The 26,619-nt window shown below is 41.9% G+C and overlaps 1 protein-coding gene across 7 annotated transcripts in view; it reads right to left on the minus strand.

Annotated features, from left to right (window-relative positions):
* Nucleotides 1-26,619, minus strand: part of MSANTD3 (Myb/SANT DNA binding domain containing 3) — a 67,238-nt gene that overhangs the window by 31,010 nt on the left and 9,609 nt on the right. For all 7 annotated transcript variants that reach the window (XM_077269662.1, XM_077269661.1, XM_077269658.1 and 4 more), the window contains exons 2-3: nucleotides 11,655-12,081; nucleotides 10,909-11,052 (exon numbers count right to left, since the gene is read on the minus strand). In XM_077269662.1, coding sequence (XP_077125777.1) covers nucleotides 10,909-11,052; nucleotides 11,655-12,081 — 571 coding nt within the window. The remainder of the gene's footprint in view (nucleotides 1-10,908; nucleotides 11,053-11,654; nucleotides 12,082-26,619) is intronic.

Raw genomic sequence — 26,619 nt, forward strand, 5'->3', positions numbered from 1 at the left:
CCTCCCTACAGAAAGTATGCAGTAACCATCTGGACCCACAGGTGCATCACAGCATTTTATAATGCTGTGATGTGCAAAATGTTGCTTTAGCCCCGTTCATTCATTTTCATAAGGGGTAGTAGAAGAAAATTGTCGTTCAGGGTTCAGAAGGGAAGAAAAAGCCATTTAGCTTTTGGAGTGAAAATTTGTCTGGAATTAGCTTGGGGACACCACTTGCAGAGCCCAACAGAAAACCCTGAAAAGTGACCCCAGTGAAGAAACTTTATTCCTCAAGGAATTTATCCAAGGGTATAATTAGCATTTTTAATCCAAAGGTGTATCATCAATTTCTTTACCATTGGGCCGTGTGAAAATGAAAATTACATTTTGTTACAATAATAAGCAGCAGAAAAAAAGTATCCCCTAAATTATTACACTTACAAGTACAGCAATATCCTATATATAGTCAACTACTGTTTGGGCACATGGCCGTGCTCTACTTGAGTTATCGGGTGCAGGTTTTCCTTGAGTAGTTTGTGGGCACCATTTATAGAACCCCTAAAACAGAACAGTAGAAATTCACTTCTCCAACCCACCCAAAAATTTTGTTTTCCAAATTACACAAAGGGAATTCACCTAGTGGTGCCATGAATATTGAACCCACCAGCAGTTTCCAGAAATTAGAGTAGATTACAGTGGATTTTTCAGAGTGAAAATATCAAGTATTGCATTTTAGTGCCCAGGTACCGAGTTTTAACCCCTTCCCGACCTGTGACACAGCATATGCGTCATGAAAGTCGGTGCCAATCCGACCTGTGACGCATATGCTGCGTCACAGAATGAATGCGTCCTTGCAGATCGGGTGAAAGGGTTAACTCCAATTTCACCCAACCTACAGGGACAGGGGGAGTGGTACTTCAGCCCGGGGGGGGGGGGGGTGGCTTCACCCCCCCCCCCCCCCCCCGTAGCTACGATTGCTCTGATTGGCTGTTTCACTTTCAACAGCCAATCAGAGCAATTTGTAATATTTCACCTATGAAAAGTGGTGAAATATTACAATCCAGCCATGGCCGATGCTGCAGTATCATCGGCCATGGCTGGAAACCCTGATGTGCCCACTGCCACCGATCTCCTCCCCAGTCCTCCGTTCTGTCCCGTGCTCCCCCGTCCTCCTGTCCGCTCCCCCCTTGCTCCGATCCACCCCCCGTGCTCCGATCCCCCCTCATATTTACCGAGCCTCCCGATGTCCGTCCGTCTTCTCCATGGGCGCCGCCATCTTCCAAAATAGCGGGCGCATGCGCAATGCGCCCGCCGAATCAGCCGGCAGATTCGTTCCAGGTACATTTTGATCACTGTGATAAAACTTATCACAGTGATCAAAATAAAAAAAAAATAGTAAATGAAACCCCCCCTTTATCACCCCCATAGGAAGGGACAATAATAAAATAAAGAAAATATATTTTTTTTTCTGCACTAGGGTTAGGGCTAGGGTTAGAATTAGGCTATGTGCACATGGTGCGGATTTGGCTGCGGATCCGCAGCGGATTGGCCGCTGCGGATTCGTAGCAGTTTTCCATCAGGTTTACAGTACCATGTAAACCTATGTAAAACCAAATCCGCTGTGCCCATGGTGCGGAAAATACCGTGCAGAAACGCTGTGTTGTATTTTCCGCAGCATGTCAATTCTTTGTGCGGATTCCGCAGCGTTTTACACCTGTTCTTCAATAGGAATCCGCAGCTGAAATCCGCACAAAAAACACTGGAAATCCGTGGTAAATCCGCAGGTAAAACGCAGTGCCTTTTACCTGCAGATTTTTCAAAAATGGTGCGGAAAAATCTCACACGAATCCGCAACGTGGGCACATAGCCTTAGGGTTGGAATTAGAGTTAGGGTTGGAATCAGGGCTAGGGTTGGAAATAGTGTTAAGATTAGGCCTGTGGTTAGAGTTAGGGGTGTGTTGGGGTTAGGGTTGTGATTAGGGTTATGGCTAGAGTTGGGATTAGGGTTGGGGTGAGTTTTGGATTTAGAATTGAGGGGTTTCCACATTTTAGGCACATCAGGGGTCTCCAAACGCAACATGGCGCCACCAGTGATTCCAGCCAATCTTGCGTTCAAAAAGTCAAATGGTGCTCCCTCTCTTCCGAGCCCCGACGTGCGCCCAAACAGTGGTTTACCCCCACATATGGGGTAACGGCATACTCAGGACAAGCCGGGCAACAATTATTGGGGTCCAATTTCTCCTGATACCCTTGCGAAAATAAAAAAATTGCTTGCTAAAACATAATTTTAGAGGAATGAAAAATTATTTTTTATTTTCACGGCTCTGCGTTATAAACTTCTGTGAAGCACTTGGGGATTCAAAGTGCTCACCACACATCTAGATAATTTCTGTGGGGGGGGGTCTGGTTTCCAAAATGGGGTCACTTGTGGGGAGTTTCTACTGTTTAGGCACATCAGGGGCTCTGCAAACGCAACGTGATGCCTGCAGACCATTCCATCAAAGTCTGCATTTCAAAAGTCACTACTTCCCTTCCGAGCCCCAACGTGCACCCAAACAGTGGTTTACCTCCACATATGGGGTAACAGCATACTCAGGACAAACTGGGCAACAATTATTGGGGTCCAATTTCTCCTGTTACCCTTGCGAAAATAAAAAATTGCTTGCTGAAACAATTTTGGAGGAAAGAAAAATTATTTTTTTATTTTCACGGCTCTGCGTTATAAACTTCTGTGAAGCACTTGGGTATTCAAAGTGCTCACCACACATCTAGATTACTTCCATGGGAGGTCTAGTTTCCAAAATGGGGTCACATGTGGGGGAGCTCCAATGTTTAGGCACACAGGGGCTCTCCAAACGTGTCATGGTGTCCGCTAACGATTGGAGCTAATTTTTAATTCAAAAAGTCAAATGGCGCTCCTTCCCTTCCGAGCCCTGCCGTGTGCACATACAGTGGTTTGTGACCACATATGAGGTATCGGTGTACTCAGGAGAAATTGCCCAACACATTTTAGGATCCATTTTATCCTGTTGCCCATGTGAAAATAAAAAAAATTGAGGATAAAATAAATTTTTTGTGAAACGTATTTTTTCATTTTTACGGATCAATTTGTGAAGCACCTGGGGGTTCAAAGTGCTCACTATGCATCTAGATCTTTACAGCTCCTCTATCTCTTCATCGGTGTATGTGGCTGTGTTACCCCTGATGAACCCCCGTTATACCCCCAAAAAAAGGGGGAGGGAAACGCGTCGGGCATTGTATGGGGACTGCTCGAGAGAGTTGATTACTGAGACCATCCTCATTTGAGACAGTAGTGGGACGAACAAAATGGGAGCTTCCAGCATGCTGATAAGTATATTTTGTGCAATTGTTCTGAATCAGCAGGATGATTGAGTCCTCTAACATGCATATGTAAATGTACTGGTATTAGTCTCCTTGATAAATGTTAACAATAAGTGGTGGATAGCATGTCCCTACTATCTGTAAATCTTCTCTCCCAACTATTTATACCCTTGTCTTGCTTTGACAGATTTTGATTGTGGCCATTGAGCCAGCATACTATCAGACTATTAGAGAGTCTAGTGCTATATAATTTCCAGCTTTTCACGTTCTGAGCACTATATTGCAAGATAAGGCTATACTACTCTAAAGACAATAGAGGAATGCTGATAGCATTTTTTTTATATTTGCATATTATAAGATATCCTTGTGCTATAATTGTATATGATTATCTATTCGGATTAAGGTGTATTGTTACACTCTGGTTACCCGTGTTCCCTTTGGGACTTGTCAGTCTACTGTCTATTTAACCAGTATATTTTATAAATCATTTTTCTGGGCTGCAGTAGTCTGAAGTGTATCTACACTTTTTTTGTTCATTTTTGATTATTTTTTCTTGTTATTTTTTCCATTTTTTTCTGTTTTTTGTTTCTTCACGGGTTCCTGTGGTGTATTGGGACATTTATCTTTTATCTCTCCTGATTACAGGGCGAGTAAGGGACCCTAGGGTCAGCCGCCGCTGAGTGGGGGCGCCTACCGTAACAACTTAGGGTGCCTACCTCCACTGTTAGGTAGGTGTTATTATAGTGTTCTATGGTAGTGCTTACTAGGTTTCCTGCATTTTAGGGAGTCCTGAGGGCAATAACAGGGTTAGCCTTCGAGGAGTGGGGGCGCCTACCGCGGTAAAGTAGGGTGCCTACCTCCACTGCCAGGTAGGTGGTACTAGTATATGATACAGGGTGGTTTAGGTACATTTACTGCCTTCTTACCTTTTAAAATTTATTGATCAATAAAGTCTATTTTTAAATTATTCTATTAAAGGTTATATTTTAGGGATCCTTGTTTGTTGTAGGTTAGTTGTTGGTTCTAGGATTCCGAATTATAGTAGTTTGGTTTTTTGTTGCTCACTATGCATCTAGATAAGCTCCTTGGGGGGTCTAGATTCCAAAATGGGGTCACTTGTGGGGGAGCTCCAATGTTTAGGCACACAGGGGCTCTCCAAACGCGACATGGTGTCCGCTAAAGATTGGAGCCAATTTATCATTGAAAAAGTCAAATGGCGCTCCTTCCCTTCCGAGCCCTGTCGTGCGCCCAAACATTGGTTCCCCCCCACATATGGGGTATCGGCGTACTAAGGACAAATTGTACAATAACTTTTGGGGTCCAGTTTCTCTTTTTACCCTTGGGAAAATAAAAAAAATTGTTGCTAAAAGATCATTTTTGTGACTAAAAAGTTAAATGTTCATTTTTTCCTTCCATGTTGCCTCTGCTGCTGTGAAGCACCTGAAGGGTTAATAAACTTCTTGAATGTGGTTTTGAATACCTTGAGGGGTGCAGTTTTTAGAATGGTGTCACTTTTGGGTATTTTCAGCCATATAGACCCCTCAAACTGACTTTAAATTTGAGGTGGTCCCTAAAAAAAAAATGGTTTTGTAAATTTCGTTGTAAAAATGAGAAATTGCTGGTCAAATTTTAACCCTTATAACTTCTTAGCTAAAAAAATTTTTGTTTCCCAAATTGTGCTGATGTAAAGTAGACATGTGGGAAATGTTATTTATTTACTATTTTGTGTCACATAACTCTCTTGTTTAACAGAATAAAAATTCAAAATTTGAAAATTGCAAAATTTTCAAAATTTTAGCCAAATTTGCATTTTTCTTACAAACGCAAAAATTATCGACCTAAATATACCACTAACATGAAGCCCAATAGTCACAAAAAACAAACTGAGAACCGCTAGGATCCGTTGAAGCGTTCCTGAGTTATTACCTCATAAAGAGGGACACTGGTCAGAATTGCAAAAAACGGCCAGGTCATTAAGGTCAAAATAGGCTGGGTCATGAAGGGGTTAAGCTCAACGGTGGGTTTGCAGGGTGTTTGACTTCCACAGATTTCATATTGATCATGTGTCTATCAGATTATGATTGAAGACCTAAGTTCCAGAGAACCTAAAAATTTTTAGTGAGTCATTCCTCTGCAGCATTGCCATCCATGTTGTTAATTGTGATTTGGCAATGCTGTAGTGCTTAGAAGAGGAGGGACAGGAGGAAGTATAGGAGTGAATGCTTTTTTGGGAGTGATGTTGTAGTAGTATATTTGAGCTACTGTTAACTGTTGATTTTCCTTTTGACAGATTTAAGTAGGGGCATGTTTTTTGGAGGAGGAGTTGGCTTTTTATTGGTTCCATTTTAAAGATGCATAACATTCTTAAATTGCATCATTATTTTTGGAAGGCAGTCAAGACATAGAAATTCGGGTATCGATTTTAATTTTTATTTTTATTACACCTTATGGTGACAACTGTATGATTCGGATCAGTATGATTACAGTGACACGGATTCACTCAACATTGAAATTTCGACACAAAGACTGAATCGTAGACACCACCCCGATAATCCCACTTTGGTTCTCTAAAATAAACGAGATCATGTTAATGGAGGAGCTCACCTCCACCTCCATGATCAACAACTCATGATAAAGGTTTTACTGGCTGGAATTTAGGTCTTCAGCGGATTACCTTGACCTTTTAGGGGACAGGTAAGTTTACACTTCAGGATATTCTCTGATGTCCCCCTCTCCTCACCCGCTTTCCCTTACACCCACTTCCCTCTTTACCCTTGTCTTTGTGTGTATCTGTGTTTGAGTTTTTACTCTTTTCTTTTCTACCATTCCTCTTTATTAAGTTATATGGGCAGGTAATGATTTAATGGTTACGAGCCATCACCTCGCTGTTATATTCCCAAAAAAAGTTGAACCAATGTACAATTAGCAATTTTATTGTGGAATATATTTTTCTCTTGTTGGGTTTGATTCATTACTTGTTAGTGCCTTCTGTTATGACTTGTATTTGTATTTCCTTTTCAAAACTCAAGTTAAATTTATTTAAAAAAAAAAAAGTTGTGGAATTCTAGAAATCACAGCATTGATAGACATGTTAATAAGCAAATGAAAAAACTAAACATTAAGACATCTCAATTTGTTCAGTATTGAATATGATATGCAGAATACACACACTAGCATGCTGTGTCATGCTATGAAACATTTTTTTAGGTTGTCTGAGAAGTGTTCTGTCATGCTGAATGCAGTTGGGAGCACAAATCATCAAGATCCTCATCTGATAGCTCTCTTATGCAATTGCAACCAATTATGTCCCTGATGTGTTTGATGGGAGGTAAGTATACAGACACTGCAGGCCATAGTAACAAGTTTAGGCCACATAGGCTGCTCAAAGTAGTATGAGCAATCTGTTCTAGAATTATAGTGCTGAAAAATTGCACCTGGGCCACACTGGGGAAAAAAGTCTTACTAAATCAATGTACCACCAAGCTGTTAGTCTACCTGGAATGAAGACTAGAGAGGTCCAACTACCGTACATTACAGCACCTCACCATAATTCTGGGAGTAGGACAAAGGCCGTGCTGCGTGTTGCTCATGCTACTGTGAGCAGCCAGAGTGGCATAAAACATGCTACCATGGCCTGCATCATCTAGAATTTTTCTCCCATTGATCATATTTTGGACATTATTGGTCGGCAATTGCAAAGGGAGCTGCCAGCAGCAGATCTTGATTATTTGTATGCCCAAGTGCATTCAGTGTGGCAGAACATTCCAGAGACAAACATTAATACGCAACAACTTCATTAATAGCATGAGTGTATTTGCCTGTATAACTGCATTTTTGATCAAGCGCAATTCTGAATAAAATCGTGTTGTTTTTTTGCTTATCATTTCCATATCATTAACTGTCTTGATTCTGTGATTTCCATAATGCATGATTTTTCCTTTGTGGAAAAAAAAAGGCAAAAAATAGTGATGAAAAAGCTTATGAAAAAAGTGGAAAATCTGTGCTGCTGGTAAATAAAAGGCTAATTCAGGTCCACACTAAGATATTATGCGGTTTTTCTTATGTCTGCGCTTTTCAAAGTACCATACTTCTTCTTCAGGACAAAAACTATAATTCAATTTTGTCTCTGGATCTGCCGCAGCTGAGATTACATGTCTTTTTAATGTTATGCGATCACAACATAATCAGATAACGTTTAAATTGAATGTTAACCGGATTAAACCCTATAGCGTTTTTCTTCCTTAGCATTAAATAAAACCCTAAATAATTCAATAATGAAATTGCAATATGAACACTTTCCCAAAAATGTATGTTTTTTGCATTCTTGTATTTTAAGAGCTATAACCTCACCCCCCACTAAAGATCTGTGTAAGGGCTTTATATTTGCAGGAAGATTTTACTTTTATTAGTACAATTTTGGAATAAATAATTTATTTTTTTTTTTAGATTTTTTGGGATGGCAGTAAACAAAAAAGAGCAATTCAACAATTGTTTATTTTTTTACACCATGTGACAAAGTTGGTAAGACAACTTTGTTATTGAGGTCAATAGAATTAAAAGTATTACCTTATTTTTTCTTTTAAATGTTTTTGCTCTGTCATACCGATGGCTGTTATTTTTTTCACAAACAGCCATATGAGGTCTTGTGGTGTTTAAGAGAAGGTTTTCATGAATACCATTTTAATTTTATCTACAGTCATACTGTCACACTAAAAAAAATAAAAAATACAAAGGGGGGGGGGTGATTTGAACTTTTATTTTTTTTTCACTTTTGGCATGCTTCAATAGTCTCTATGGGAGACTAGAAGCTGCCATAACCCAATCGCCTCTGCTACATGCAGACGATGATAAGATCGCCGCATGTAGCAGAATACCTCACTTGCTATGAGCACCGTCCACCGGGCGCGGGTTGAGAAAAATAAACACTTGAAATAGATCACTATGTTTGTAATGACTATGTAATACAAAAGCTTAAATTAACTTTTTGATGATATTCTAATTTAGTGAGAAGCTCTTGTAGTTGCCCAGTGACATAAGACAAATTTTGGCCAGTTTATGGTGAGCCAATAAAATGCCAGACTCATTCAATCTTTAGCACAAATACTGGTAAGGTTTTATCCAAATCTCTCACACACACACACACCACAGAGGGAAATCTGCTCCTCCATTCCACATCGGCACCCTGCCACACCTGAATGACCTCTGACAAGACAAAACAATGGCTCTACTATGAGAGCGATTGGCAAGGGTGTGAGAAGAGCCCCCTACCACCATCTACAGAGTCCTCCAAGACACAAAAAAAACCTTTGACAAGCAGCCATTTGATCTAATATGTCCTCAGGGCCTTATATAAAAGTTTAACCCAACAAAGTAAAATTAAAACCAAAGCCCAGTTTAACTAGCATGGCCTAGAGATACCCGATTCAACAAGATCAAATGCATCTTACGTTAGCACAGCATTGTCTGGTGTTATCTTGACGACTTGTAAATTTAGTAACAATCTGCACAGGTTAACAGTAGCGATGAGCGAATATACTCGTTACTCGAGATTTCCCGAGCACGCTCGGGTGACCTCCGAGTATTTTTTAGTGCTCGGAGATTTCGTTTTCATCGCTGCAGATGAATGATTTACATCTGTTAGCCAGTACATGTGGGGGTTGCCTGGTTGCTAGGGAATCCCCACATGTACTTATGCTGGCTAAGAGATGTTAATCATTCAGCTGAGGTGAAGAAAATAAATCTCTGAGCACTAAAAAATACTCGGTCACCTGAGTGTGCTCGGGAAATCTTGAGTAACGAGTATATTCGCTCATCACTAGTTAACAGCCGTTAACAGCTGTCAACTTAGAGTGCATGAATCTGGCCTGGTGCGAGCTTATCGCTTTAGTTATAACCCTAGTGAATCACATCGCCAGGACTAATGCAAAAATCTTAATAGCTGATATAAGTAACTAGATTACTCTCCCAATATCTTCCCTCACGTAATCTCTGATCCTCCCAAGACCACCTACTCTCACCACACTTATTTGTTCCTCACACAACAGCCTCCCAGATTTCTCCCGAATATCCCCCATCCTCTGGAATTCCACGCCTCAACACGTCCGATTATCCACCACCCTTGGATCCTTCAGACGGAACCTAAAAACCCATGTCTTAAGGAAAGCCTACAGCCTGCAATAACCATTCTGCCGCCTCACCACCACACGAGCTACCGCCTCACCACCACACGAGCTGCCGCCTCACCACCACACGAGCTCCCGCTTTACCACCACCTGGGTTGCTGCACCCCCAACCATCTGTCTCTTCGCCATTATCTCATAGAATGTAAGTCCGAAAGGACAGGGTCTTCTCCCCTCTGTACCAGTCTGTCATTGTAAAATAGTTTACTGTAAACATCTATAATTCTGTACGTAACCCCTTTCTCATGTACAGCACCATGGAATTGATGGTGCTATATAAATAAAATAATTACTGCTGAAGGTCTTTCTGCTTCAAGTAAATTCTCCAACACTGTACCGGCATCTTTCCTGCATCCCAGGAGACTTGATATGCTGACTGTTGCTTGGGTAAGCCAGTTTTATTACTGTATATAACCTTGAGTGGGAGCTCAACTGTCACCCATCCCCCTACATTCATTCACAGCTAGTCCATGCCTCTTGCGGGTCTTGTATTTAATGCAGGGGTTTAAGACCTATGGCATACTACTATTCTATGTGGTCCCCAACAATATGATCTAAAACATAGTTGCCTATATTGCATGGCTTCTCACATCTTCGTTTCCATGTCACAAAGAAAAGCAGCATACAGTGTGGCAGCATTCACATACTAATGGACTGCACGTTTAGCACTCCAAAGAGGAGTAAGAGAAATACATTATGTCCAGCTATGGATGTGGCTGTCTCTATTTTAGGTTATTAGAACTGTGAAATGCTAGGTTGCTTCTGCAACATTCATATTCTACATTGGAGAGAGCAACATATAAGCATGCTCTTCTCTGTCTCTCTCTTCACCAGTGCTAAATAGGGGACAAGCAGGCCTCCATTTTACTGATAAGTAGATGTTAGTGGAACTAACCTCTATCACATCACATTTATAGCATACATTTTCAATACACCATAAATATCTCGGATCGGGATACTCTTCTACATTTTAATGCACCCTTGATTTAATGTGTTTTTGACTGTTGCTTTATTTCCCCCAAGCATTAATTTGCTTTGTTTTTTAAAATAGAGGAAGAAAATCTGTAATCAGACCAGATACTTCTCTCTTCCAACATAATTGATTGGGAGAGAGTAGTCAGGCCCCCAAACACTTTAGATATTGAGGGGAAAAAATGGCCAAAATTGGGAGGGTCCAGCCAACTTTAAAGTGCATGGTGGTCTTTAGAAATAGATCAAGGGGATCACAGTCTCAAGTATTACTGTCCTCAGAAAAAAGTGATATACCAAAATCGATCAATCTGAGGACATAGAAGGTCAATTGACCTTCTATGTCCTCAGATTGATCGATTTTGGTGGTCTTTAGCTACACAATTATGACAATGTTACAAGTACATAAATAAGTAAATGCTTTCAGTCTTCATATTACCTTTTTCTACTGAACTTGATGGTGAACCATCTTCACACAATGAATCTGTTTCAGGTACTTTGTTGTATGGTTTGGTCTGGATTTTGCCCTGTTCGTCAATAAGAAGCTCCAGATCTAAGAGATTAACTTTCTTGCACTCCATGTCTTGATCATATGAAAACAAAATGTGAATACCAGTATAAATTATTAAAGCATAAAACTTCCAGCAGTAAACCCATGCCCATGTATACATGCAAAAGGATATAAGGAGGATCAGCAACAGTGTAACTGAGGAAATATTGTCACTGAAAACTGTTAAAAATCAGCTACAAATATAGCACAGACTTTAAAAAAGGGAATAGCCACCTTAAAAGGGTTCTCTGGAATGTAATTAATCATTACACAGCTATGCCTGGTACTCCTTGCTTGGCCCATACGCTTCAATAGAGCTGAAAGGGACAAGATGCAGTTCCAGGTACAGCTACCCTGACACAGAGTGCTATTTCCTGTGTAAATAAAGGGGATAACGTCATTGTGCTGATTGGTCAGGTCCCAGATGTTATCAACCCCCCCCCCCCCCCCCCAAAAAAAAAAAAATCTTCTGGAAACAATACCACAGCTGTTCTATGGTTGCAATAAATGAGAAAGCAAAGAGTAGTTTAGTGTGGTTCTCAGTGGGGATGACATTCGCCACAGTACAATATAATCTGGAATTCATAATAATATATAATCAATATCCCTGGCACTAGATTCTTCGTAGCCTTTACCTGGATTGGAAGAGTCATGATTGTATTGAGATTCCTCCTCAGATGGAGTCTGTACATAGTAGATCTGCTCTGGAATCATACTTGCTACCTTTTCTTTTATGCTGTTAGAAGCAAGCCCACACCGCATCACCATTTCTCTTCTTTCGTGGGCCATTATCTTTCTGGTCCTTGCTTTTATATTCTCCCAGCATTTTTTTAGCTGTTTAAAATCCCTCAGAGACACACTAGGTTGCGAGTTGTACTCATGGGCCAACGCTTGCCATGTGCGCTGCTTCAGAGCAATAGTCCGTGCGTCACTTTTTTTACACTCCAATACATATTTGTATTTTTCTACTAGCGCCAAGAGGACATTCTTCTCCAGTTCAGAAAAGTACTTGGCCGGTTTCAATACTTCGTTGTTTTGCATTTTCCACGGTGCTGCAAACATCTTAACAAAGAGAAAAATAATTAACTCAAGAATAAATATGCTTGTTAGTATTAATTAGTAAACTTTTTAATATTAAATAAAATTAGTATAAGCTATACAGTATATATTTTTGCTAACACACTGCATTCCATCAACCTTAACAATGTTTCTAAATGTGTAATGTGATGGCTAAATGGGCCATCTTTACATAATGCACCATACGGTAATTGCAGTGATAGGACACAAAATAGGAACTGTACTTTCAAGAAACTTTGCATTAATCAATAATATAGGTGAATAAGAAGCTATGTAATATCTTATCAGATAAATCACCTTCCTTCTCAATTTATCAGCCAATTCTCCTCACCCCTGAACTCAACAGCCACTCCGGTAAAAAAAAATTGTTCATGTCTGTGTGTGCTCCTATCCCATATCAGCATAATGCCATAATATATCTGGTATCGACTTGTTACCCCCAAGCTAGTCCACCAAAGGAGGAACCAATTTCCTGTGTTGGGAACACCTGCTCTGTAATATAAGTTGTTATTATAAGCTAGTTTGAACCGTCCCAGTAATGGCTATAGGTGCCCAGAATTGGTCATATCTTACTCACAGTGGATACATACAACCTCCGGTAGCCCCCCTAGGGTAACATGTCTCACCCTAGGGGTGCGTGCTGAGACCCACCTGGCATTTGGTGAGACATGTTACCCTAGGGGGGCTACCGGAGGTTGTATGTATCCACTGTGAGTAAGATATGACCAATTCTGGGCACCTATAGCTATTACTGGGACGGTTCAAACTAGCTTATAATAACAACTTATACTACAGAGCAGGTGTTCCCAACACAGGAAATTGGTTCCTCCTTTGGTGGACTAGCTTGGGGGTAACAAGTCGATACCAGATATATTATGGCATTATGCTGATATGGGATAGGAGCATTGCATGCAGGTGGTCTCACTATATTGTTCCTGGTGTCTTTGTTACACTTTTGTGTTTTTGCACATTGATATTACCGTGTTATGTGCTGGCATTTTTAATATTGTCCTAAATGTTGTAATTGTCATAATAAAGATTTTGTAATTTTATATGAACAAAAAGCTTCCTTTGGTTCTCAGACATCAGATTGATGGCTTTTATCTGGAATAGGCCTTCAGTGCATGAACAGACACCATTGGTGCAGATGGCCAGTGGCCTAATACGGTAGTTTAGAGAGCCAGCGGTAATCTTAAAGGAAGAATTATATCTAGCGATAATTCTGTTTTGATGAGTCTACCATGACAACAATGTTATTTTCCCTCAATTTTTTCTTCTCCACCATTAAAAGTTTATTTTGATTGTTACATTCTCCGATCTTTCTGATTTATTTAGAATAACATTGAGGAAGGGATTTTAAAGGGAACCTGTCACCCCCAAAATGGCTGGTGAGGTAAGCTCACCGGCATCTACAGCATTCTGTAATGCTGTAGATAAGCCGCCGATGTATCCTGAAAGAGGAGAAAGACATTAGATTATACTCACCCAGGGGCGGTCCCGCTGCGGTCCGGTCTGATAGGTGTCTCCGGTCCACTCTGGCGCCTCCTATCTTCATTCCATGACGTCCTCTTCGGGTCTTTACGCCGCGGCTCCAGCGCAGGCGTACTTTGTCTGCCCTGTTGAGGGCAGAGCAAAGTACTGCTGTGTGCAGGCGCCGGAAAAGTCAGAGAGGCCCGGCGCCTGCGCACTGCAGTACTTTGCTCTGCCCTCAACAGGGCAGGCAAAGTACGCCTGCGCCGGAGCCGCGGCGGAAACACCCGAAGAGGACGTCATGGAATGAAGATGGGAGGAGCCGGAGCGGACCGGAGACACCCATCCGACCTGACCGCAGCGGGACCGCCCCTGGGTGAGTATAATCTAACGTCTTTTTCTCCTCTTTCAGGTAACATCGGCGGCTTATCTACAGCATTACAGAATGCTGTAGATAAGCCCCTGATGCCGGTGAGCTTACCTCACCAGCCATTTTGGGGGGTGATAGGTTCCCTTTAAACTGTTTTCCTGTTCCTATTAAAATGAGGGGGAAATCCTACTTGGTGCTATCATACTACACTCATGAAAACTGAATTATATTGGCAACTACAATGCTACCATAATATTATACCTCCATGACATGAGAAATGCCAAACCTTTTTTTTTTTTTTTTTTTTTTTTTTTAGGGAGGGACCACACTAAGCTTTTTTTCTACTAAAAGCTAAATCCTAACTAGCACACACAATTAGCTTTTAAAGTTTAATCCCTTACAAACACAACACACTAATACGTCATATTTCAGCTTCCTGACTTTCAGATGGGCTTAGGAACTCTGCCCACATCTTTGCAGCCAAAACATGGCTGTGTTATGATGCCAATGGAGCGCCACCTGCGGGTGTTAGCCTATAAATGCCACTTCATGCTGGCGATCGTGGGGTACCAATGGGAAGTCATACCAGCGGGGCTTTTGCTGAAGACCCCCATACATTTAATGACAATACAGTTACGAAAGCCAGCCCTGAAATGAAAGCAAAAAAGATCTATTTCTCTGTTGCCCCATTTTTTTTTTTTTTATTTTTTTTTTTACCAGCTCACAGTAGACTTCCTGATTCAAAGACTATACTCCCAGATACAGCTGACTGAGGAAATCCGACACTATTTTCTTCTACTTTTAGGTGCATAAGGAGAGAATGTTTCATTCTGCCCAAAGAAAGACTATATTGACCAGCGAAAAAAAATAAAAATTTGTGTTGCGCTTTGAGCTCCGATGAGGATTTGGAAACTATGCTGTCACTTTGTCCGAATATGGTTTTAAATTACATAAAGCGGATCTCCTATTTTTCTGAGAGCTTCCCATACTGCCCTGAATTCTTAGCAATTTGAGGAATTTTTTTACGCAGAGGCGTTTGTAATTGGCGTGTATTTTTGTACCTCCCAATCTCCAGTTACTAGCTTACCTTGTTAGAAGCACAACTGCGTCTTGATTCTATAATGTGCCTCATTCTAGTTTTTGTCTGTCCACCGGTTTAGATAACTTTTTATTAATGGTTAAAGATAGGTTTTCCTGTCCAGTTCAAGTAGAAACTAAGTGGATAATATCAGAGAATGAGGAGGATGAGCGGAAGACTGTGCCCATACCACTGCGAGAGCACTGGATGCCATAATATCCAGCATGGACATTGCATCTCATGGTACATTATCCTTTTTGAAAAAGATACATTTTGTTCCCGGTATATATTTTTTCCGAGAGGCAAAATAAAAAGGTTTCCTTCAGCCTAAGAGTACTCTCAGGAAATTTTGTGTGACAGGATAGACTTGACTTTTCCCAGTTTATTATCCAACCTAAATCAGAAGCTTAGGTAGTGTTAATGCTGATCTATTGGGAAATTGCATATCCATCTTCAACTGACAAGAAGAAGCTAGAAAGATAAGGCTTCACATCTTAGGCTACTTTCACACTAGCGTTGTGCACTGCATGTCGCTATGCGTCGTTTTGTAGAAAAAACGCATCCTGCGGTTACCGATGCTTGGGATCCACCAAAGCTCCGCCGAGCTGCTCGCGCCGTCCGCCATCTTCCATTCCCAGGATGCATTGCGAAATTACCCAGAAGACTTAGCGGTCTCGCGAGACCGCTAAGTCTTCTGGGTAATTTCGCAATGCAGCCCCGGGAACGGAAGATGTCGGCTGGTGCGAGCAGCTCGGCGGACTATGGAGTGTGAGTATAGCAGGTTTTTTTTTTATTATTATTTTTAACATTACATTTTTTGACTATTGATGCCGCATAGGCAGCGTCAATAGTAAAAAATTGGGGACACACAGGGTTAATAGGGGCAGTTACGGAGTGCGTTACTCGTGGCATAACGCTGTCCGTTACCGCTGGCATTAACCCTGTGTGAGCGGCGACCGGAGGGGAGTATGCGGGCGCCGGGCAGTGAGTGCGGGGAGTAAGGAGCGGCCATTTTCTTCCGGACTGTGCGCGTCGCTGATTGGTCGTGGCAATGGTCGTGGGCGTTTTGCCACGACCAATCAGCGACTTGGATTCCATGACAGACAGAGGCCGCGACCAATGAATATCCGTGACAGAAGGACAGACAGACGGAAGTGACCCTTAGACAATTATATAGTAGATATACGTCTATTTTTGGGATCTCATTACAGATTTATCATTTTCACAAGGGTGTGCAATCTTTCAGTTATCTAGTGATAGTCTGTTTTCTTTCTAGATGTGCCAGTGTACAAAATTAGATTTACATTTTCATAGATAGGAAAGGCAATTTTTTAAAGGGTTTCAAGTCCACAGAACATCACGTACTGGACAGACCTTGGCTCTTATTTCTCCTCAATATTCATTGCGCCCAGCCTTGTATATTAAAGAAAAATAATTATTGACTTCAACTTCAGAGGACAGACTTAGTGATAACAAGCAATATGATTCTGTAACAGAGATTTGATAAGAGTCCTGGATCTCTTAGATGGTGGACCGGAACTTGGACCTGGTTGGAGGTTCAGGGTGCAATAGAAGCCTGCACTTCCTGTTTAAGAAGTGTCCCAAGATCCTCAAAAATAAATGGGTGCTTTTTCTCGGCAATCTTTTCAATACAAGATTTACATCAGGGGCTTTTTAGAAGATTGTCAATATTTTTTGTAAATATTGCACAAGTACTAATTTCACAATTTGATTTCTGTGCAAATGGTATGTCCCCCTGAAAGCAGAGAAGAGAGAACACAGCAGACCCATAGTTAAATAGAAAGGGAAGAGACACTAATAGAAAAGACCAATTGGCAGCTTGTCCAAACAAATTATATATGCCCCATGGTGAAATTGTTCGACAGGATCAGAGGGTGGTACTCTACCCTCAATAGCGGACCCTCACATATTCACCTTAGAGTGCTGGAATCAAAGTCATCTACCTTAAATAAAAAAGAAAAGTCAGCTTACCGGTATAAATGCATTCCCCATGCCGACCAACATCCAGCATGGATTGTGATGAGCAGCCACAATCAATAACAGGAAAAGGAAAAAATGATCCAGCTGAAGATGGAGGTGGCTAAAACATTGTCTGTTATGTCTTTATTATACAACCTTGAAAAATGCAGAAGAAAATGCATATCAAGCACCGACACACCAGTGAAGGAGATCGACACGTTTCAACTTGAAGTCTTAAAAAAAAAATTTCTTTGTCCATAAACACTTGTTTTCGTAAAGCACAGGGGTGCAAACTGATACTTTTGACGTCACCATGACAAGTTAAACGAGAACAGATGACCCAGTGCCGCAGAGCGAAAGATGCACTCAGACACCGCCATCACCAACATGACACTGCATGCAAGTTGCAAACACACCACAACCTAGTGGGAAAACAAACCTAAACCACAACCTTGTAAGAAATCTGACAGCAACTGCTATACACATAGCTGATCAAACATCCCAGAGTAGAACCCAGAAGTTGAACTCCAATAACTGCCATGCCAAGAAAGAAGGCAAGCCTATTTATAGCTGAGGACACCAAGGCATGGGAAGATGAGAGAGACTGTCTTGCAGGGACTCAACCGAGCAGGTGCTACATGCACAAAGCGAATTAACTTAAAACCCCTCAGATCACAGTTGGAGTAGTAGGTTAGAGACCTCTGTATCACAGAGACAAAGCGCGGAAATCAGAGGTGCAAAGGAACTTTACCGTCTGACACTTGCTTTCTGGTTTCAGAATCATGTTGCAAACTAAAAGATCCAGGTACTAAAACATAAAATAGACCTCTCTACTCCCTGTCCAGATATGATGGGAATACACTGGGAAAAGAGAGAGGGGAAGGAAGAGGTTTTCAACTGCACCAATTGTATTTTCTGTTCCAATTCTAACCAGGGGAACAATCTTACAAGGTGTGGGCATGGTGGCGTAAAGTATAAGCAGCTTCCTAATTTTAACTAGATTGCCCGTAAGGACAGAAGCTAATGATCTTCAATCACAACTTTAGATGTATTATTAGGGAGAAATAAATTGATGCTTGTGAAGATCTGAGGTTGTGGATTGTAATAATCACTTAGGCATGTTAACAATGCAACTATTTTTTATTCCTTATATCCATGGTCTGCAGCAATTCCGGGTAGATGGTCACAATGCAATGTGCCCAGTTCACAAGATCCCATCCAAGGGCTCATAGTTTCACTGCCCCTGTACCACGCAATACCCACTGTCTCCCAACTTTTGGTTGGCCCACAGCTTTTGTATCTCCTGCCTTCATAGTCAGTCTATGCTCCATACCACGACTGTAGCACGTCTCCCACTCCAGCTGGCAACAACAGTAGAACAGTCCTTAAGATAGTTTATCACGACCATAGCACATGTATCCAGCTCCATCCGGCAACCATATACAGTACAACCCCAACCGGAGTACTCCAAACATCTTTGTGGGTTCAGTGAAGGGCAGAAGAAGAGACCTCTATTCCACCAGATGGGAGCCATGGTTCTTGGGCCTATCCTGAAGAAGGTTTCTTTGAAGAGGGAGCCAGACTTTTTATATCCACAGTTCCCATTTAGGACATTTTTCCACAGTATTGGAGGAAGGTTGGGGTTTTCAAATAACCTGCATATTTATCCTAAGTTGTGTAGGTTAGGGTAGTTTCACATTTGCGTCTGTGCACAGCGTATCATCCGCAACAGTAAACGCATGCAACGCAGCATTTTTTATCCGCATCACCTTATGCATGACGGCAAAAAATGCAGCGTTGGCGCTTTTTATGCACATGCGTTCAATAGGAAAATGCTTTTCCAGTCGAATTTCCTTGAGACAAGCCAAGCCCAATGGGGGTGTCTCATGGAAATTATGTATATAGACCCTTGTACAGTTGAAATCCTCATCTTTTGCTGCTGTATCGAGCGTCAAGATGGATCTTTGCATGGAGAGTTTCTATCGGGATTTGGATGTCAACTTGTTTCTTTCCTTTGCATTTGCTTGTGAGCAAGAAAGGAAAAGACAAAGATGGGAGAAGACGTCCTCGTCGATTTTGGCAACACCCCATTGTTGAAGAGCGAGAGAGCCATGGAGCCCTACCACTCCTTATTCAGTGAGCTCCGTGAAAACCCTGAGAAATATTTTGAGTACACGAGGAGGTCTCAAGAGAGCTTTAGCGATTTGATGCTTCGAGTACAAGGAGCCATCAACAGGCAGGACACAGCTACGTAGAGCGATTCCAGCTGAGGAACGTCTGCTGGTGACACTAACGTATGTAATATGTCAAAAGAAACACTTGTCAAATATTATTGTTCTGCTATGTACTTAATTTTTTTTTTCCTTTTTCTGTTTGGCGAAACACCTGTCATAAATATTATTTTTCTAAAAGCCATGTACTTAATATTTTTTTCCCTTTCTCTTTTCGGCAGATTCCTGGCTACCGAGAGAGTTTATCATCGCTCCATTTCCAATTTCGGATTGGAATTTCAACGCTTTCTGGGATTGTTGCAGACACCTGCTGGGTTTTGTGGAACTTTATGCGTGAGGAATTTATCCCCCTACCCACCCCTGAAATCTGGCAGGAAAATGCCCTTACTGGCAAATTTGTAATTTCCTAAACTGTTCAGGATCTGTGGACGGAAGACATATGAGAATTACCAAACCGGCTGGAACTGGATCCGAGTACTTTAATTATAAAAAATACTTTTCTATAGTGCTCATGGCGATTGCAGCTGCGGACTGTAGATTTGTCGCCGTGGACATTGGATCTTTTGGACGATGAACCTGTTTCTAACCCATTTCCCGATTACCATCATCACCCTCTGAGGACAACAAGGGAAGTTGCCCTAGTGAGGGATACATTTGCTGCCTACTTTGTTTCTGATATTGGAAGTGTGGCATGGCAAGATGAAATGGTTTACTAAAATGTTCCTGTAATGTTATGTACCTAGAGTGTTAGAATGTACCTTTAATGTTTGCTGACAATAAAACACCTCTAGCGAAACACCTGTTACAAGTGCCCTTTACATTACAATACTTAGTTTTACAAGGTGATCACCGGGTCACAACTACAGTCTTTAGTTTGACAGTTCTGGTGCCACGACTTTTTGGATTTCTGTCCCGTCTTAGGCGGCTGCCTTCTTTTTTTGTATCTCCTTGGGAGGGTGGGTTCCAGCAGGCCGTGAAGACCTGGCCTGGTGGTGGCGGTGGACAGCCGTGCATGATCTGGACCCAGCCTGGTGGTGTCGGGGGACAGCCGTGCAGGATCTGGACCCGGCCTGGTGGTGGCAGTGGACAGCCGTGCAGGATCTGGACCTGGCCTGGTGGGTGGTGGTGGATGGCCGGTCAGGAGCAGGACTCGGCCTAGTGGTGGCGGTATAGTGGTGTTCAGCAGGACTGGGCATGGTGATGGCCATACAGTGGTATGCAGCAGAACTCTGTAAAGAAAACTAAAGCGTGATAGTGGTGGCACAGGCGGAAATGCAACGTGTGGCTGCTGTAAGTACAGAGTCTCCTGCATAACCTGAACATTGCAGGCCTGCATCACATTAAGCTGGCGTTCAGGGGTAAGGTGTTCTGACATGCCCCACTCTATCGCATTAAAAAAAAAAAATGTTGTGCCGGTCTCTGAAGGTCGGCTTCCAAGTGGTCAAGGCGTCAAGTGGTCAAGTACTTTGCTCTGCCCTCAACAGGATCCATTATGGATCCCCTTCTGGCGAACCCCAGAGCTACTGGGAACACAGCCATTATGTGCATAAAACAACAAAAAAGTAAGTAAACTGGCACGCCAAATATAGGCATTCTATATGCATTTTTTTTATGAAAACATTCTTTGGTTGTAGAAAACTTGGTGCAGGAATATTTATTTGTAACTTTACATATTCCCCCGACAATTCTCGCATATTATTTTTTCGGCTGAATGTTCCTTGCATACATTTTGTCCGCAAGTAGAACAGAAACGCTCCGATTTTCTTTCCTTCTTTGCTGGACAAATATAGCAGCGCTGTCATGCAGAATCCACACTCTTCCCAGCAATAGCAGAGTCATAAGGCCATGTTCACACTTTGCAGGTGACCTCTGCGGGTTCTCCCGCAGCGGATTTGATAAATCTGCAGGGCAAAACCGCTGCGGTTATCCCTGCAGATTTATTGCGGTTTGTTCCGCGGTTTCTGCTGCGGGTTTCCGCCTATACTATTGATGCTGCATATGCAGCAATATGCAGCATCAATAGTAATGTTAAAAATAATAAAAATTGGTTATACTCACCCTCTGATGTCCGGATCTCCTCGGCGCTGCACCCGGCGGTCCGGTTCCAAAGATGATGTGCGAGAAGGACCCTTCGTGACGTCACGGTCATGTGACCCCGACGTCACCGCAGGTCCTGTTCGCACAGCAACTCTGACCGGCCGGCCGCGTGCAGCGCTGAGAGGTGAGTATAACATGATTTTTTATTTTTATTCTTTGTTTTACCCCAAATATGGTTCCCAGGGCCTGGAGGAGAGTCTCCTCTCCTCCACCCCGGGTACCCACCCGCACATTATCCACTTACTTCCCGCAACGTGGGCATAGCCCCATGCGGGAAGTAAGCGGTTCAATGCATTCCTATGGGTGCAGAATCGCTGCGATTCTGCACAAAGTAGTGACATGCTGTTAAACAGCTGCGTTTCTGCGCGGTTTTTCCCGCAGCATGTGCACAGCGGTTTGCGGTTTCCATAGGGTTTACATGTAAATGGAAACGCTATGGAAACTGCTGCGGACCCGCAGCATCAAAATCGCAGCGGTTCCGCGGTAAAAACCGCAAAGTGTGAACATGGCCTAAAAGTTCTTCCCCAGCAACAATACAGACAAAAAGACTGAGTATCACATGTAAACCTAGTACAGGCCTAAAAGGTCCCAGGTGTGTGAATATGGGGTAGTCCCAAAAAAAGGTTGTTATACCGAAATGTCTGTAACATAAAAATATATGAATAATTGGAAATTACTAACAACTATATACCTGAGGATTACCTAGATTTTCAAAATTCTAATTAAAGTACTTTTACAGAAAATAGAAAACAAGTAACCTGGCAGGCCTGCGAGGCCCCAGGTATGCGTTCTAGGGTTAACAACTTTTTCAGTTTTCGATTTTTCCATGTACCCTTTTCCCTCCCCTTCTTCGAAAAGCCATAATTTTTATGCCAACATTGGCATAAGCTGTATTGTTTTTTTGTTTGTAGAACGAGTTGTTTTGAATGACACCATCCATTTTACCATACAATATACTGGCACACGGATAAAAATTTCAAATGGTGAAGAATAATAATAGAAAAAAATTATGGCTGATTTGCATATTTGTTTTTAATCTATGGTAAAATTGAGCTGGAAACACGATACTTAAGTTTAGAACTATAAAGGCAATACCAAAACCTGCATGCATTTCTTTTTAAATAGGGGGAAGAAAATTGGTTTATCACTTACTTCCAAGACCTGTACCTTTTTTTTTTTTTTTTTTTTTTCTTTCCTGTCGATTGAACTCCGCGAGAGATTTTTTTTTAATTTGCATTAGAGGGGCTGCCTGTTTTAATTATACCAATGGTAATTTTTTTAAATTAAGGAGGTGTGATGCCAAAGAACCACATTTCTGGTGTTTTGATGTACTTGGTGGGACTGAACCGGTGGGACTGAACCGGTGAAACAGGGACCCGAGGGCTACAAATCAGCAGTGGCAACTGACTTCTGAGCCACCGTCACTGAATAGATGTGGCAATAGCAAATATGGTTTTCTTTTGTTATTTCTTTGCTTTTAATTGGAAATGGGAAGAGTTGTAGGGTCTATTTACATTTTTATAAGCTGAATTTTTACTCTATTTTAGTCCCCCCAGAGAACTTGAACCTATGATCACACTATATTAACACATCTGTCACTATATATTGCAATATCACCATATTATTACCTACAAAGCATGAGAGTAATAGGAACCACTCGTTACATAAAAAATAACATTATTATGGTATGTGCACACAATGACTTTTTCAACCATATCAGTCCCGAAACCACCCTGGAAAAAAAACACTGAAAAGAATGAAAATATGCATTTCAATGTAAAATAACTTGCTGCACACACGTTTAGGCTTTTGGGGGTCTTTTCACCATTTCAGGTATTAATGCCAAGTGGCTATTAAAAAAAAGAAAAAAAAATGACCTGAACATTCTTCAGAAGTCTTCTTGGGGGACACTTTATCCTTTACAGTACAAGTCAATGGGAAGGCTCTAACAGGCAATCCCTGCATGTGTTGCGACTGAATGAATTAGTGTCCAACAGGTGGCGCTATACAGTTAAGTCCTCTTTTTTCTTAGAAGAGGCAATTTGCATATGTCATTTGGAAGGAATAAATCATTTAAAAGACGCCTTGTGCACATAGCCCTAGGCCTCATTCAGACATACATTTTTCATGTACGTGTTTGATCCATTTAGAACCCATCTACACTGTGTGCAGAATTATTAGGCAAGTTGTATTTTGATCACATGATACTTTTTATACATGATGTCCTACTCCAAGCTGTTCAGGCTTGAGAGCCAACTACCAATTAAGTAAATCAGGTGATGTGCATCTCTGTAATGAGGAAGGGTGTTGTCTATTGCCAAACTTTTGAAGCGTGATCACCAAACAATCAAGCGTCTCATGGCATATATCCAACAGGGTCGCAAGAAGAGTGTTGGGCAAAAAAGGCGCAAAATAACTGCCCATGAATTGAGGAAAATCAAGCGTGAAGCTGCCAAGATGCCGTTTGCCACCAGTTTTGCCATATTTCAGAGCTGCAACGTTACTGGACTAACAAAAAGCACAAGGTGTGCAATACTCAGGGACATGGCCAAGGTAAGGAAGGCTGAAAAACAACCACCTTTGAACAAGAAACATAAGATAAAACATCAAGACTGAGCAAAGAAATATCTTAAGACTGACTTTTAAAAGGTTTTATAGACTGATGAAATCAGAGTGACTCTTGATGAGCCAGATGGATGGGCCAGAGGCTGGATCAGTAAAGGGCAGAGAGCTCCACTCCGACTCAGACGCCAGCAAGGTGGAGGTGGGGTACTGGTATGGGCTGGTATCATCAAAGATGAACTTGTGGGACCTTTTCAGGTTGAGGATGGAGTGAAGTTCAACTCCCAGACCTACTGCCAGTTTCTGGAAGACAACTTCTTCATGTAGTGGTACAGGAAGAAGTCTGTATCGTTCAAGAAAAACATGATTTTCATGCAGGACAATGCTCCATCACATGCCTCCAACTACTCCACAGCGTGGCTGGCCAGTAAAGGTCTCAAAGAAGAAAAAATAATGACATGGCCCCCTAGTTCACCTGATCTGAACCCCATAGAGAACCTGTGGTCCCTCATAAAATGTGAGATCTACAGGGAGGGAAAACAGTACACCTCTCGGAACAGTGTCTGGGAGGCTGTGGTGGCTGCTGCGCGCAATGTTGATCGTAAGCAGATCAAGCAACTGACAGAATCTATGGATGGAAGGCTGTTGAATTTTTGGGGGTTTTGTTTTTGCATATCAGAAATGTTTATTTCTAAATTTTGTGCAGTGATATTGGTTTACCTGGTGAAAATAAACAAGTGAGATGGGAATATATTTGGTTTTTATTAAGTTGCCTAATAATTCTGCACAGTAATAGTTACCTGCACAAACCGATATCCTCCTAAGATAGCCAAATCTTAAAAAAAAAAAAAAAAAAAACACTCCAACTTCCAAAAATATTAAGCTTTGATATTTGAGTCTTTTGGGTTGATTGAGAACATAGTGGTTGATCAATAATAAAAATAATCCTCTAAAATACATCTTGCCTAATAATTCTGCACACAGTGTATAGGGCTGATCATATGTGACTGCAGACTGCTCTCAAACCTGGACAACCCCTTTAACTAGTTTTTCTGCCATATTCAAAAGCCCCAAAACTTTATTTTTCCATGACAGCTGTATGATGCAAGAGCCAAATTATATTTGACAAATATCTACCCCTTTAATTGATTGTGCAGGTAAATAGTGGAACACAGCCTCCGTATACTCACATTGACGGCAAAGATTTAAAGCTTTATTTTCCAAATAAAACATTTTCTAGACAGTATTTTCTCCATTCACACACAGATTTTGTATGTGTTTCTGGTAAGTTTGACACCTTGCATATTTTCAAGGCATAACATGCCCTAGGTATATAATTTTTTTTTGTTCACCATTGACTAGAAGTAAAAGCCGCTTCAGGCCGGTTTTACACGTCCTGGTATTTCCAGTACTGGAAAAATCGATACCGGAGATATCCGTGTCTGTGTGTGTACTACGTGCGGCAACCGTGTGCCGCATCAGTACCACACGGACAGCTGCCGGGGAAGAACGCTACAGTAAGCGCTGTTCCCTGGCGGCTGGTGCTGAAACTGGCTCTCACCATTCTCCTCTGCTCTGCCGGCGATCGGCGTGAGCAGAGGAGAATGATGAGAGTTATATTAAAGTCAGAATGATGACAGCAGGTGGGGGCCTTGGGACAATTACTCCCATCCACACTTGCTGCCACTAATAGCAGTGACAGCAAGATTGGATGATTGGGGTATTCCACAGCCGCTGCCTGTGATCTAACTAAATAAATGAATGAAACACCCCCCCCCCCCCCCTATTTTCTTGAACCACCCAGACAAAACTTACAGCTGGGGGCTGCAACCTTCAGCTGTCTGCTTCTGCAAGGTTGGTTATCAGGACTAGAGGGGTCCCCATGCTTTAAATAATTTGAAAAAAACGGCGTGGGGTCCTCCCCAATTTTGACAACCAGATTAGCTAAAGCTCACAGCTGGGGGCTGCTATTGTCAGGCTGGTAAGGGGCCATGGATATTGACCCCCCCCCCAGCCTAAAAACAGCAGCCTTTTCTGGCGCTTTGCCCGGCTCTTCCCACTTGCCCTGTAGCGGTGGCAGGTAGGGTTCATATTTGTGGGGTTGATGTCACCTCTGTAATGTCAGGTGACATCAAGCCCACGGCTTAGTAATGGAGAGGTGTCTATAAGACACCTCTCCATTACTAATCCTATAGTTATATGTTAAATAAAGACACAGCCAGAATAAAATCCTTTATTTGAAAATATGACACAGACTTCTTTAATATTCTAAATTAAGCCATACTTACGACCCCGCCTAATTCCACCGAAGCCCTTGATATCCTGTAATAAAAATTCAACAATATACCATACCTGTCCGTCATTGTGTGCCATGCTGTAATCCATGTCTGGGGGGCTAAATAGTTTTCAACCTGGACGCTGTCAAGATGTGACTGTCCCAGCTGAAAACCACTGGTGAATGAGCTACTGAGAGTGCAGCATCATTCACCAGCGGTGACATCACCGGCATTTTCCCACGGTCTTGAGGTCACCGCAGTTCAGCCCGGCCTCGATGATGTCACTGCTGGTGAATGATACTGCACTCTCAGCAGCTCATTCACCAGTGGTTTTCAGCCAGGATAGTCGCATCTTGGCACAATCCAGGTTGAAAACTATTTAGTCCCAGACATGGATTACAGCGTGGGCACAACAACGGACAGGTATGGTATATTGTTGTTTTTTCATGATATTTTTAT

The sequence above is a fragment of the Ranitomeya variabilis genome, chromosome 6 (genome assembly GCF_051348905.1).
Source record: "Ranitomeya variabilis isolate aRanVar5 chromosome 6, aRanVar5.hap1, whole genome shotgun sequence".
NCBI lineage: Eukaryota > Metazoa > Chordata > Amphibia > Anura > Dendrobatidae > Ranitomeya > Ranitomeya variabilis.